This window comes from Gavialis gangeticus, unplaced genomic scaffold (genome assembly GCF_001723915.1).
Source record: "Gavialis gangeticus isolate Ggan-Ray unplaced genomic scaffold, GavGan_comp1, whole genome shotgun sequence".
Lineage (NCBI taxonomy): Eukaryota > Metazoa > Chordata > Crocodylia > Gavialidae > Gavialis > Gavialis gangeticus.
The window spans coordinates 7,639,781-7,654,970 of NW_017729019.1; the positions used below are offsets into that span (position 1 = coordinate 7,639,781).

The 15,190-nt window shown below is 52.7% G+C and overlaps 1 protein-coding gene across 2 annotated transcripts in view; it reads left to right on the forward strand.

Moving 5' to 3' along the window:
- TMCC2 (transmembrane and coiled-coil domain family 2) overlaps positions 1-15,190 on the forward strand; it is a 73,723-nt gene that overhangs the window by 48,311 nt on the left and 10,222 nt on the right. Inside the window, exons 1-3 of one of the 2 annotated variants that reach the window (XM_019513972.1) lie at positions 8,277-9,411; positions 11,328-12,262; positions 14,145-14,280. In XM_019513972.1, coding sequence (XP_019369517.1) covers positions 9,397-9,411; positions 11,328-12,262; positions 14,145-14,280 — 1,086 coding nt within the window. In that variant the 5' untranslated portion in view covers positions 8,277-9,396. Of the gene's footprint in view, positions 1-8,276; positions 9,412-11,327; positions 12,263-14,144; positions 14,281-15,190 lie in introns of those variants that run through there. The other variant, XM_019513971.1, reaches the window with a different exon arrangement.

Consider the following 15,190-nt stretch of genomic DNA (forward strand, 5'->3'; position numbering starts at 1 on the left):
TAGAATCTGATTTCTCACAAGGTTTGGGGATATTCAGAACTGGATTTGTTTTCCAAGAAGTGCCTAGCGCCCACCCATTGAAAACCAGGCCTGTCACGTGTCTCCGGTTGGCTGTCCAAAAGCTATGGGACAGCCATCCTCATCAGTCACTCTTTCATCTTGGCCAGTGGGTTTCACTTCATCTCCATCCTTTGCTGCAGCGGAGCTGATCTCATGCACTGGGCTTGATGGGGGTTACCCCAGATCTCCACCGGCATACGCAGTATTAGAATCAGAACCAGTTTCCTCAAACTTCTGACATCTGATTTATTTTGTTTTTTAATTGTAAATGGGTAAAACAAGCTGTGGTGCAAGCAGGACAAAATGAGGCATAAAGCACGTCAAACTGATCTGATACATGGACTAGGTTTATTTTGCATGCATTACCACGGTCTCCTGTGACAGCAATAGCTCCTGGGAGCCTAAGCCCGTCTCCGCAATCATCGCCTTTGTACTTTGCAGAGAGAACATTTTGGCATCTCCTCAGCAAGCAAGACCCAGTTCTTTCCCACTACACAGAGCAAGAAGAGACACTAACTCGTCCTGACACAAGCGGTTGGTTAGGGGCTTTTTCTTTTTTTTTTTTGGGTCACTCACTTTATTGTTATTGGGCTTTTTTTTGCCTCTGGCTGGATTTTGTAGGGGTTTTTTTATGTCAGACAAAGTGTGAGGCCCTGTGTTACTTGGCCTTTCCCTGGTTGCAGAATCACTTTGGCCATCTGGGCACAGGAGGTGTTTCTGTTGCACCCGTCACCACAGCCTCTGAAGCTCTATCAGTGCACACGAGCAGCAGTTATCACATTCTGCATTTCTATACCACTTGTCATCTAGGGGCTTAGAAATGGGACCAGACCCAGACCCACCCAGTACACTGCTGTCTGTGACTGGCCAGCCCCTGATGCCTCAGAGGAAGGGGCAAGCATCCTATGTGATCCCATATTGATTACCACCGCAGTAGATTTCCCATGCGAGAATCCTATGTGATCAGCTATGTGACCCCCTGCATCCAGGGAATGCTCCTTTCTGGCCCCTGGTAGTCAGAGGTCAGCCTATGCCATGAAGCTTGAGAGGCTCACATCTCTTCCAAAATTATTATTATTATTCTATTTGCAACTAAAATGTCCAGATCTGTGCCAAAGAGCATGGCAAGATGTGAATGCAGAGCATGGCTGAGAGCAGCCAGCCAGAGCGGAAGTGGTAGCCCTCTAGGATACAGCCCTGGCATACTCACACAGAAGCCCTCTGGGATCCTTAAGGCATGAGCAAATTGGACACAGGACTTGAATGGCTCACATCTCGAAAGGCAAAGCACCCAGTAAGCTGTGCCGAGACTCGAACCTGCGCTTCCAAGGAGCGGGAGGGTTTCGGCTGGGACGGGCTGCACCGATTCATGGCTCCATGGTTGGCGGTTCCACTGATTTCATTCCAGTTCACGTCAGCTGAGGGGCTGGCCTCGACTTTCTCTTGTGGCCTGTCCGTCCTCCGGGGTGAGGGCTGTACATTTCTGTGCATTATGTCCACTGAGCATTGGCTTTGTGTCACTTCCCCTGCTTGTGACAGAGCTGTGTGTGTCAGGTTAGGGAAGACCTGACATGGAAGCTGCCTATAAAACGTCAGCCCAAAGGGTAGAACAGGTGCACAGTGCACCCTGGAGGAATATTACCTTTTGCTTCTAAGTTATTATGGTGATTTGACTGCAGTCCCCATGTACTAGGGAACGCCAAGCATGAGACCCAACAGCCGCGTCACCCCAAACAAAAGGAACGGTGTAACTCAACCTAGGAGCCAGCTCTGCAGTGCAACCCCGATTGGCCTCAATGGAGCTAATCTGCTTTATTCTGCCGCTAACTGTGTCAGTTAGAGATGTGGACTGCAGCTCTCCGCCTGGAGCCACACTTTACCAAAGTCCAGAGGCTGATAGTTCAGGAGCAGCGGGGTTTCTTTCAGGCCAGGATAGATGTGGGGAGAGGCTGCAAACTTGAAGGTTGGGTCTGGCTCCGCATTTCCCCCAAGTCCAGGGCATCCATGTCCACCATTAGGGTTTCTCAAGGTTATTTAAACTGGAAGCTCCTTGAGGTATGCTCTTCCCACTCTGTGTTTGTACAGCACCTAGCACAGCAGGCCCTGGGTTGTGACTGAGGCTGCAGGGTGCTGCAGTAATGGCTATAATAAAAGATGAGGGTAATATACACTATGTTAAATCTCAGTATTGTGCAAGGGGTAATATAAGCTCAGGGACAATAGGTAGGTGGGTGATATGTCTGCCTCAGCCCATAAGCAATGCAATAATTGGAACATTGAAGTAACATAGAATAAAACAGGCTTATTTGTCCTGATGCAGCCAAAAACCCCTGGTCCCCAAGCTACATCCTCTGGTCACTCCCTAGGAAGCCAGCTTTGAGCAGTATCAAATCTTTGCCATATAGTCCTACCTGGAGACTTGGTTCCCTCCCACTCTCCTGCTCTCCCTAAACTTTACAGGTAATCAGATAGGCATGCTCCTCAAAGCCAGCCCTTCTCCGCGTGGCAGGGAGAGGAGAGCTCCTCATAGCACGATGTATCAGGTTGGCGTCGGCATGTTCACGGTCTAGTTCAGATTGTCTGGGGAGAGGCAGCAGAACAGCCCACATGGACTAGCCTTTGGGGGTCCTGCATCCTGCTCAGGATGGAGGTAGGTTGCGGCACCTGTTGGTCTTAAAATAATGTCAAGGGAAGGTTAATTATAAAGCAGCATAGCTCTGCAGTGGGGGTCTCTGGTTACGTTTCTGAATGCTGGCTGCACAACGGAGACAGGCTTCCCCACGTAAATACAGTCCACTGCCTTTTATGTTTCTGGGACAGTGGAGGAAAGCTTTGATTTCGCGTGCAATCCTTCATTTCTGCCCTAGATTCACTACAAGGAGTATTTTCAGGCTGGTGGAGTGCAGAAGAACCAGGCTACCGCCTTATTCATTGATCTTTCTTTGCAACGTGATATGGTACTCTAGGCAAGGCTGTGGTCATCAGCGATGTACTTCGAGCACAGGAAGGAAAGCAGGGAGCTCAGAGGTTAGAGTAGTAGGGGTGAGGGTTGGGGTGTTTTCATTTCTGTTCCTGACTGTGAAGGAGAGCAGCTTGCGAGTCGGACTCCTGGGCTCTGTTCACGGCTCCGGGAGGGGATGTGGTCCAGGAGCTAGAACAGGGCACGAGGAGCAAAGTGTCCCGGTTGTGTTCTCAGGTCTGCAAGCAGACCATGCTATATGTGAGCAGAGCAATGGATGTCCTAAGAGTCAGGACCCCCAGGCTCTATTGCCAGTGTGTTGTCACTTCTTAGCCATGGGTAAGTCTCTGTGTCAGAGCTCCCATCTGTAACACGGAGGGAATCATAACTGTCTAACTCACGGGGCTGTTGCAGTCATTAATAATGTGCGAGCAGTGCTCAAAGCCGTCAGACAAGAGGTGCTAGGAAGCAGCCAAGCATTTTTGAGTTAGTACACGAAGAGTGACCTCTTCCCATCCCATCAGCAGTAGTTAGAGGGGTCTCGTATTCTGCCCTCCCCCCACGGGCTCCACGCTGCACTCACCTTCTGTCCATGGGTGGCTATGCACAGTCGCTTTGGGGGCTCAAAGGCACCCCATTGCTCCTGGATAGGCATCACCAACTAGTCAAGGAACAGGGGAAGGGAGGAGCAGACCCCTGCAGGGACCCATCCCCGTACAGCGTAGACCCAACAACCCTGAACCCAACACTCACGGCAGGTCTCTCTCTTTGCTCTTGCAGGGTCTAAAGAGACACACATCAGATCAGTTCAGCAGCACTTGCCAAGCCAGGTACAGATGAGTTTTGATGCTGATTTGAGGTGACACCGAGCTTTCTACTAGGGGGTAGCTACAAGCCCCCAGCTCCCTCTGCCTTGCTGAGTGTTGTGCGCAGCCACGCCATGTCCTGAGCCACCTTTCAATATAGCGCAGCCTCAGAGATGATGGGAAAAGAAGAGGCAGATTTAAGGTGTGGGTGGGCTGAGGGGGGATCTGTATCTCCTGCCTTCTCCATGCCCACCAGGCTGCCCCGTCCTTTGTGCAACCTCGACAATCCACTGTGCTGTGGATAATACAGCCAGTCTTATTTGAATAAACTAATGCTATTATCAGACCTCTTTGCTGCGTTCTCCTGAGAGGTCTTCCATCTGTCTTCTGACTGTCCCTCACATTGCTTCCCCAGTTACGTTGGGCACTATCATAGCATGCCATGCTGTTGCTCCATACACAGACCCTGTCCCTATACCTTTGAGCTGCTTGATGTACTTCATTTTCCATGGTTCAAAATAGACGTGACTCTTTTTAACGCATCCTTTTCCATCTTTAGTCACTTATCAAACCACAGTCGCACTTCATGCCAACAGTCCATGAAGAACTTATAAAGAATTCATATTGAGACATTAGAAGCCATGTTAATTAGCCATCTACTTAGCTTTCTAATAAGTTAGAGCTAGTGGATAGTAGGAACATGGTACAGACATGGGCGAGTATGACTTACCAGCAATTAAAAGCCCATCGGGTGAAGGTTCCCGGTGGTTATAAACCACAGTAACAAGCAGCCTTCTAATGATGGGCCACTTATTGAAATGTATCTCTGTTATTTCATAGACTGTTTTTAACTGTGTCCTCATTGTACAGCAAACCCCAAACTGCTGGATTTGGGAGCCCGTTGGGCAGTGAACACACAGTGCTGGGAGGTCCCAAATTGCCAGAGAACTCACTTCAGAGCCCAGAACAGCCCTGCCTGCTCAAACTTATCAGCCCAGACCTTTGGGTCAGAACTGCAACCTCCATGGATGATAATAAATCAGTGTTGCATAATTGTGCTTCCAGATACCTGCTTTTTAAGTGCTGCTTGCTCAGCTTATTAGATCCAGCCTTTAGCCAAACTCAGCCCTCCTGGATCAAACTCTGTTGATAAGAATCATTCCCCTCCTGCATCCCTTGGAATCACCAAAGGAACAGGCTACCACCTTCCCCACCCCCCAAATAAACCCCCTCCTTGGGAAGGACATATTGGGAAACGAATAGCAATTTAATTTGGGGTTGAGGTTTCCCTGCTGTAGAGAAAGTGTTTTGGTTGCTTGGATTTAAATGGCACCCCCCACAAATGCTGAAAGCTGCATTATTCCTTTGCTTGGAAAGCAATAACCAGATTGCATCTCCTTGCGTTTCTTAGTTGCCTGCGCCGGAGAGAGGCTGCGCTGGCACTGCCAGAGATTGGCATCCGCTCTTTGGCTGCTGGCAGGCTGCAGCAGGCATGGAAGCAAGGCAGGTTTCTCCCAGGTTCCCACCACCCGTGCACCTCAGCTGTGCCATGGGAAAGCCCCTTGCAGGTCTATCTAGGGCAGTGGGCCCTCTCCTGTGAGACTGAGGTTGGATTGAGCTGAATTGAGGTTGCTCAGGATTGGGCCCAATAGTAGTTGGTGGTGGAGAAGTGGGACTGAACCTATTTCACATAAGTCACATAAGAGCCAGGAGACCCCAGGTACCGAAGGTAAGGTGCTCTGTACCCCGTGGCTTGTCTCCTGGCAGGGGCCGGGTTTGGGCCACTTCCTGACCTCTTCTACCAAACGCACAGGCCAGAAGAAGCATGTGCTCACCTGTACCGGGCCATTGTCAGCCGCACACCCCAGTCTGCCTAGCTTAGCTGGGACTGTGGCTGCTTCTTTCTCAGACCTGGCGATGGGAACTTGATGCCTAAAAGCTCCTCTCTCCCACTCTGTAAGTTGGTCCAATAAAAGGTAGCATCTCACCTCCCTAACCTAGCTTCTCTCCCTCCGCTCTCACACCATCGCAGTTACAACAAGGATCTTAAAAAGCAGGTTGCTCTGAAAAGTATCCTGACCTTTCAGAGCTGCAGAGACCTTACAGCTCCCAGGGCTCCCCAGGCTCTGTATCAGGGCCTCAATGATGATTACACTTAAAATAGTAATATATTTCCATTTTATGGCAGATTCTCCTGGTGTTGGAACAGCTTTATGCCTTGAACGTCTTGTCCCATTGCTGATACTTCTGTGCTTTACCATTTAGCCTGACTACATAACACGCAGCATTTTTCTTTCCCGCACGCAGGAGCCCCCACGCCTCGTGTCTGCAAAGCCACGCCAGCCGAAAGCAGCCATCCTCGCTCACCGCATCTGTCCTGCTGTTGGCTCTTGGGTTTGCTCACACGCCAGGCAGGGAGTTGTGAGTGTGGCCCAGGTGAAACGATGGGGGGCAGATGTGTATGAGTGTTCACGCATGCGCACACGTGTTCTCCGTGTGTTGCCAGTGGGAAGATTAAGTTCTGAGGTCAACTGGATCTCGCGTTTGTTTATCTGATGCTTGTCCCAAATCCTCCGGCCATGTGTATTTACACGGCTCCGTTACAGTGATAGCTGAGCAGCTCCCACTCTTTGCTGCCTTTATCCCCTGGGAGGTGGGGAAGTGCTGGTATTTACATGGTGCCGACAGGGAGCTTAACCATGCCGAAGAGGCTACGGGCATGTCTGCTCTGTCTGAGGCCAGTGATCAGAAGTGCTGCCCCCCAAAACGGGTGTGCTGTAGCCATCTTAGGGCTGGCACGGGTCCATGTCAGTCATCTTGCTCACTTGGACGCACTTGGCACGCACCCGCCTCTCACGAAGCAAACCCACGTGGCAGCTCTTCCAGGGGAAGCACGTGCAGAGTGGGCAGGCCTGTGGCACTCCCTCACGCTGTCCTTGAGTGGTATGGACATGCCAGGTGACTTGCCCCTGGTCTCAGGGGGAGTGAGGCAGCGCAGGGAAGTGAACACCCATCTCCTGAGTCTGGGGCTGGTGGCCAAACCACCAGGCAAAGTTTCTTCACCCGCCAACAAAGGAAGGAGCCACCTCACTTACCTCTGGACAGCCCTGGGCAGTGGTTGCTTCCCCTCTCTTGTGTACCAAGACAAGCTGCTTTGCAGCAGCAAGGCAAGTGATGCACAGGGGCTTGCAGGCACCAGGAGCAGCCTGCTTGCGCTATTTGGGTGCCCTTCTCAGGTCAGGTGGAGGAAACGACTGTCTCTGCTAGTTGAGCAACGCAAAGCCTTCCTTTGCTGGGGTGTGGGCTAACCGAGCATGGGAGCTGCCCTCCAGCTTTAGGCCAGTGCATGGGAGACGCCACGTGGGAGTTAAGGACTAAAGCTTCACGTGACCATCTAGCGCATGCAGCACGTGTGCGGGAGAGGACAGCAGAACAAATGCAGCCTCCACTGCTCAGTGCCCCTCTACCCACTTAGAGCATCGCAGCTTCGGGCTGGGGCGAGGAAAGGGAAGAGGCAGGGAGCAGGGGTATTCCTGGCTATGCTCCCCTCTCCAGGATTGTTGCCTTTGTGCTGCTCTAAACGGGCACGGCTCCAATTGCCCCAAAAAGCTTTCTGCCTTGCTCAGTAATGGAGGGATCCCAGGTGACCCAGCTGCTCGACACAAACCACCCGGGATGCGGTTGCTTACAAAGAAACTGGGGCGTTCTGGAGCAGAGACCCTGGGTGGAGTCTCCCCCTTCCCAGCCAGTCTTTGCTGAAGTGGCAAGCTTGAATCAGGCATGTGAGGCAAGCCACAGGCTGCTTTGATCTCCCGTTAGCCAGTGCTGCTGCTGCCTGGATGTGTAGCTCAGATCCAAGGATGCAGCTGAAAGAAAAGGGTCCCAGACTGCAGCGCCTCCTCGATTTCCTGATCAGAAGGCGCTAGGCAGAGCCTCAGTCTTCACCGTGGCTCACACGCACACACAGGAGGGGGACATGCAAGTGTGCAGAGATTAGAGAGATCTCAAATGCCAGCGGCTTTTCCTCTGGACGAGGCCACAGGGATCACTCAGCCTTTTCTCCGCTTGGGAATAGCCCTGCTTCATCTCAGAAAGGGGCATGCAGGTGTTTGTGCCGGTTGAGCTAAGCTGGGTTGGGTTTAACCCTGCTAAGTACAACTGGGACCAGCTTTGTCAGGTCCTTGTCTCTCCTTGGGGACCAGCCGCCTGTTGCTGTCTAAGTCGGGGCAAAGATCCAAGCAGCTTTCAAGTGAATTGAATTGGCTTCAGCTCTCCAGTCTCAGCACTGCAAGGCAGAGCCCAGAGCAGTGGAAGCCATCCACGCTCCCCTACAGAAGTGACCAGAAGGGCTCCCACAGAGCCCGGCGCTCTCGCCGACGGCCCGTAGAGACTCCAGGAGAACGTGCTGGCCTAACTGACCCGCGGCATCAGCATCTGTAGCGGTGGCCCCAGCTGGAATGAAACCCTGTGCACATGGAGCATTAGCTCACCCTGCTCAGAGCACCTAGTCCATTTTCCCCTGCTTTTGCAGCTTCTTGCTTTCCCCAAGCATCCCTATTAGCTCAGGGTGAGACCCTCGTCTGCTTTAAGTTACCAGCAACCCATTGAATTAGGTGGGCGAGGGTTCGGCTCCAAGACGTTTGGGACTCAGCCAGCTTCCCTTCCCGGCTTCCAGTACCTCCGTCTGCAGAAGCCCGGCACATTGCAAGCAAGAGGATTCCCAGAGCCATCTAACATCGGTGCCCGTAACTTGGCATTCAGCTTCTGAGAAGGCTTTTCCAGAAACTGTTTACCTCCTGTTTGAGGCCAGGCAGCCAGCCCACCAGAAAGGGGAACTTCGGTGCCCCGGTCTGTGCCGGAGTGGAGCATTTCACGGAAACAGAGTTGAGCCGTTTCTCCAGTGGACAGGCTCCATTTGCCTTCCTGTTTTAGCCCTGCCAGGGCCGCGTCTCAGGCTGTTTGCTTTCCCTCCGGACTCGCTTTTATCCTTGCTGTCTACAGAAGTGTACAGCTGAAAACATCCATTTCCTGCAGCATCCAATTCCCACCAGTCAATAAGAGACAAGGGTTCAGCCCAGCTTCAGCTCTGGGCCTGAAGCAGGCCTGGAGTCACCAAACAGCTAAGAATAGCCTGGTAGTGCCGGGTGAAACGTCTGCATGGGTTTGTGTTGTGTTTTTTTTCTCCCAATGTGCTGATCTAATAAGGATGAGGCAAGTTTGCAGCTCTGGCCACAGTTGTGTGTGGGTTGCGTTTTTCCCCTTTTCCTTTCTTTCCCTCCGCCCCATCCTACAATACAACATCTGAAACAGAAAGATAAGAGCAGCCTGGCTGGGGCTCCAGCTGCATTCACACACCCCAGACCGCGCTCCCTTGGCGCTCTGGGTTTATCTGGACTCGTCACCCCTGTTCGGCAACGAAACTTAAATTACCATGAGGCGGAAGAGAGCAGTGCAGCTGGATGGAAAGTGGAAGGTACGAGGGAAAGGCTGAGCAGTGCAGACTGAACCCAGGAGCTGCTGGTTCTGCCAGCGCATGGCACAGTCCCGGGAGGGGCGGCGTGCCCGACACTCATGGGGACACCGAAGGTTTGTGAAGGGGGTGGGAGGGGAATCAGTGTGTGGTTAAGGCACCACCTGCCTTCCACATCCAGAATATGCCCAGGGCAGGTCACATCATCTCCGTGTGTGCTGCAGTGCCCAGTGGATGAAACAAGGGCACCGTCTGCCCGCGTTGGACCTTTAGGTATTTGGGGCCAGGGTTGGTGTTTGTACAGCACTGAGCACTGTGTGGCCCATTGTCTCGTCTGGGGGATGCTGATGTGACACGATACAAGTGATGACAATGGGGGTGTTATGCGACTGGTCTGCTCACTGAGAGCAAAGCAGAGCAGGCTGGATGTGGGATAGGAAAGCATAGTATATAACCCTGGCAGTACAGGTGTCAAATTCCTGCTGACATCAGTGGGGCCAGCCTTGCGCCCAGAAATGGTGTAAAGGAGTAGCGCTCTCTCCCCAGTGCACTGCATGGCTTCTGGGGTGGGAGGGCAGGGGTTCACCTTCTTCTGATAGACTGGGACACTTCAACTCAGGGCCAACCCGATTGCAAAATTTGGGGTCAGGGAGGAATTTGTCAGGCTGCGACAGGCTGCGGTGTTCTTGCCTTTCTTTGTAATGTGGGGTGCAGTCCTCTGCCTTGGACCCGTTGGGCATGAACCAGCTCCTTCCTTGTCCCTGCAGTGCCAGGGCATTGGCAGTGCCCTCCCCTCCCCTGCCTTTACCGATGGCATGGTCTCGGGGTGTCTGGCTCGATGCCTGCGAGTTGCGTGCAAGGGTCCGCAGTGGCGAGCTGGGCGATTCCTTGCTGTGTCTCGGTTTTTCCCTTGGGAAACAAACATGTTCGCCTGCCTCCCAAGTGGGCTGAGCATGTTTGCAAAGGGACCTGGTGTCCTCAGGTGAAAGATTGTCACATGGAAAGATCTGAATTAGATGGGGAAGGGGCTTAGTACGTCTTCCACCTCCTGTTGTCCTCGTGTTCGAGGGCACTCTCCGGGCTCCACTTTGGCATCTCCTTCCTGGTATAACCTTGCCTTCTTGTCTGTGCTCCCTCGGGCCAAAATACAGCCTGGTCCCTTCATCTTTGCCCTCTCCAGTTACGGTGCCAGATCCGAGCCTGGGTTTCGGTTTCAGCTTCTTAGTCTGACGACTCAAGCACCATGATTCAGTGGCTGTGGCAAAGGACCACAAGCCAGGACCTTCCCGTTCTGTTCCTGCATCTTGCCACGGACTGATTGAGTGGCTTTGAGCAATATCACTTCCCCTTTATGAGCATCTCTTTTTTATAAAAAAAGCCCCTATTTTATAAAATTATTCATATTATTATTTTAATATGATTTAAAATATTATTTACCCCCGTTGCAGCCTTAAAGGAAGAGGCCACACAGCAGCAGCTCCTCTATAGTGAACTGACAGGGGTCCCGAGCGTAAGGTAGGACTGAGACATCCTCTGAAGGTTATACCTTTTTTCAGTTCTATTTCCTTCCATCTGTAAGTCTGTTAAAGTGCTGGAACACCCATGCAATCCTCCCCACCCCACCTAGCACCCGAGGACGGGCACAATATCCATATCAAGTCCCCCTGTGCAGATAATCTTAGAGCAGAAATTGACCCCAAGAACGGCAGCTCAGCCCAAAGAGGAGCCCCTAGTGTAATGGTGTTATTGCTGTGTCTTCTTACTGCCTTGTTCCTAGGATGCCAGGAGCAATTTTATTGATGGGAAACATTATCCAACCACCCCAGAAGGCAATGGCTTCTAGCTATCACTCTATCTTCCTATCACACCAAACCATCTCTCTTCTGTCTCTCTCTCTTCTCCTTCTCAGTCTCTGTCTATTCTGTCTATGCATTTTTCATCACGGTGGTATCTGAGCTTCCTTCTGTCCCACAGGTGCACTGTTTTTAGATCCCTCTTGCTCAGATTTCTCCTTCTGTTTCTCTGCCTCCAGCTGGACAAAGGGGATGTGAGCACACTCAGCTTGCCTTCCAACGTGAGTCACGGCGATGCTGACGGCAACTTCTGCTTGGACGTCCCGGATGGCACCCCGGATCCACACAGGACGAAGGCAGCCATTGAGCACTTGCACCAGAAGATCCTCAAGATCACGGAGCAGATCAAGATCGAGCAGGAGGCGCGAGACGACAACGTGGCTGAGTACCTGAAGCTGGCCAACAATGCCGACAAGCAGCAGGCCTCCCGCATCAAGCAGGTCTTTGAGAAGAAGAACCAGAAGTCTGCCCAGACCATCGCCCAGCTGCACAAGAAGCTCGAACACTACCACAAGAAGCTAAAAGAGATCGAGCAGAACGGGCCCTCACGGCAGCCCAAGGATGTCTTCCGGGACATGCACCAGGGCCTAAAGGACGTAGGAGCCAACGTCCGGTCCAGCATCAGCGGCTTTGGGGGTGGGGTGGTGGAAGGCGTCAAGGGCGGTCTCTCCGGTTTGTCCCAGGCCACCCACACCGCCGTGGTCTCCAAGCCCCGGGAGTTCGCCAGCCTGATCCGGAACAAGTTCGGCAGTGCGGACAACATTGCCCACCTGAAGGACACGCTGGATGACGGGCACCCCGAGGAGGCCTCGAGGACCCTGAGTGGCAGTGCCACCCTGGTGTCCAGCCCAAAGTACGGCAGTGACGACGAGTGCTCCAGTGCCACCTCGGGGTCGGCGGGGGGCAGCAACTCGGGGGCCGGGCCTGGCGGACTGGGCAGCCCCAAGTCCAACACCCTTGACAGCCACCACAACAACTTTGACACCATCCTGGAGGAGCTCCGGGAGATTAAGGACAGTCAATCGCACCTGGAGGACTCAATGGAGGACCTCAAGGCACAGCTGCAGAGGGACTACACCTACATGACGCAGTGCTTGCAAGAGGAGCGGTACAGGTAGGGCCCCGCCGAGTGCGGCCATGTGCGAGCATGTCCGTCCCGTCTCTGCCAGGCTCGTCCCACAGGGAGGCCATCGTGTTTCATAGCAATGGGTCTTCATCTCTGCCTGCCCTTCAGATCAGTCCTGAACCATGCTCTGCCTTAAAACCAATCCCTTCCTATCCCATTCCCAGTTTCAAACCGATGCTATCGGCTGCAGTGCCCACAATCAGTCCTACAAAATTAAATCACGGTGGGCCGCGTTAGTGTATCTGAGCAGCCCAGCAATAGCAAACCCAGCCTGGCCCTGTAACAACACCCCTGTGACAACAAACACTTGTGTACAGACACAGCCATAGCCCGGAGAGATGTGCACGCAGTGCTTGGAGACATTGGCAAAGGATTCAGTTCCAATGTTAAGCTTCCTTGTGTGGAAAACAAACGACTTGAAGCAAGGATGCCAACCCCCTTGGCTGTGTCCTTTGCAGTAACAAAAAATGGGTGTTTTGGAATATGATTGGCTTTGCAGGCGGAGGTAGCTTAAAATATATCCTCTTACTGAGCAGACAGCAGAGCTTCAACCCAGATCCCACCATCCTTTGCAGCTACAAATGCTCGGGAGGATCTGGAGGATCCTGAGAGCATTTAACAGCTGTTTTAAAGGTCACAGATCAAAAAAGGGGCTAAGAAGCCCCTAGCTTAGATGATGAGCTTATGGATCCAAACCGGGCTCAATTGGGCAAGCATGGGGTGAAAGGCTTTGTATGCAATCTGGAGTCTTCCACCCCTCCTGGTAAACCAGAGGGGAAGAGAGGCCAGATCCTGGCGGCCTGGTCCTGTTACAGAACAAACTAGGAATCGTTATGCTGAGCCCAGCATGTTCAGAGTGGCCTGCAGGCTTAAGAGCCCCCATCTCCCACTGTTCATGCAGCTGAAAGACCTCCCAGCAGCCCTTGGCCGGGCAAATCCTGTGTCATGTCTCCCAGCCACAAATCACCCTCAGAAGAAAGGTGATGGGCTATTTATAAGAGGTGAAAGGAAATGCATCACCTTGCTAATCTAGGCAGTGCCCGCCTCATCTCACTTCCCCAGCTGATAGCAAACAAGGCCCAGCTTCCAAGGAACGCACTGCCTGCAGGTTTCTCTGCTCAGCGCTTTGGCTCAGGACAAAAAAGCCCAAGCGCTGTTTCCAGGTACTCCTCAGGTCGGGAGCTTGTGAGCATGTGTGCATCGCAGACATGCGTGCTTGCAAGTTTATCTGGATTCCTTTTGTTCTTCAGCCCACCACTTTGAAGTTTCTTCCAACCCCCTTTTGGTAGCTGGAAAATGTCCTAAAATATCCCGGAATCCACTTGCCAGTGACAGAGGAGATGGAAATAAAATCCCAGGCTTCCAGATCTGAATAGCCAAGGAAAAATCTCTCTGCACATACACATGTCAGTGCTCCATGGGGGCTGTTGGGGAGGAGTTGCAAAGCCTTTCCTGTCCAGTTCCATTGTTTGAATCCAGTGCAGGGTTAGCAGAAGAGCTGTTATCTTCTGAAGGCTCTCCAGCAGCCTGAGTGAAGCAAGGTAGAGTCCTGCTAACTTTTTATCTCTTTCTGAACTTCTGGTCTGGACAGCACTGCCGTCTGTCCTACTGGGTCCAGAACCTGTCATGTGAACTGCCTCGTATGTTTGACACCAAAGTCATTTCTATACCATCCATCACATCCCAGATCTCTGGGAAACCAGTGAGGTTTGGGGCAAGATGAGCTGGAGCTCTGAGACCCTGGACTTCAAGGAATAGGCCCTTCTTCTGCCAGGGAGGAGGCCAGAATGGAAGAGCCAAAGATGCTGGAAAGGTTTTCAAGTGCTCTTACCTTCCAAGTGCACCCTCTCTTTCTCTCTCTCCGCCACAGGTACGAGCGCCTGGAGGAGCAGCTGAACGACCTGACAGAGCTCCACCAGAATGAGATGACCAACCTGAAGCAGGAGCTGGCCAGTATGGAGGAGAAAGTGGCTTATCAATCCTATGAAAGGGCCCGGGACATCCAGGTATGAGTATGCAGAGGGCTTTTGTGCCATCTGGGCTCAGCTGAATGAATGCCTCCTCTGCAGATGAGGTAGAGAAGGCATGGGGGTGGGGCAGCTTTTTGTAGCAGGGGTGAGGGCACCACCAGCAGGACGTGGAGCTCGTGTCTGAAGGGTGAAAAGATCCTGGTTCTGAGCGCTCATCACCCACCAGAGGAGACGCATGCAGGGATGCACTTTCCATAGGCAGCGAGCCCAGAGGAGGCAAAAAGAGGACAGACTCTAACATATTTCCAACACAGCCAGGGGCTGCAGAGCCTGATGATGCGCTCCTGAGCCTTTGGTGCCCACCCCCCTGCCCCAGCCTGACGGCTGTTTGATGGGCCCATGTGTAACAAGTGCCTGGCGTGCACCCAGTTCTCAGTGAACTAAATGCACTTGAAACAAGAGGAAAGCAGAGAGTACAGGGTGTTGCTGAAAGTGATACGAAGGGCAACATGACTCGCATAGCGGCTGTGAAGCCCAGCAGGGTGAGGAGAGCAAAGGAGCTCCCGGCAGAGGATGGATGGGAGCAAATGCCCGATCCTGGCTTTGGCCTGAGTTTCAGAAGTGCAGTGCCCCAGTAATTTCCTGGGGCAGCTCGATAAGGGCCATGTGCACATCTTACAGGCAGCACCAGTGAGGCCCTGGAGAGCTGTGGAGCTGCTGGTTTGTCTGCCTGGACTTTATGAGGCACCGATCACCGTGGCGTCTGATCAGAAGTGCTCTGTTTGGGCTGCCCCACGGCTGTATGCTTCCCAGTGATACAGGACTGTTTATCCCAGACCTGTTCAGCACCCCGTGAGCTGGGCAATGTTCTGCCCCAGTATGGCAATCTGGGGAACTTCCCAGTGGGCTTGTCTGTAGCCAATGCTCCGGTTTCATTCAGCCTTTT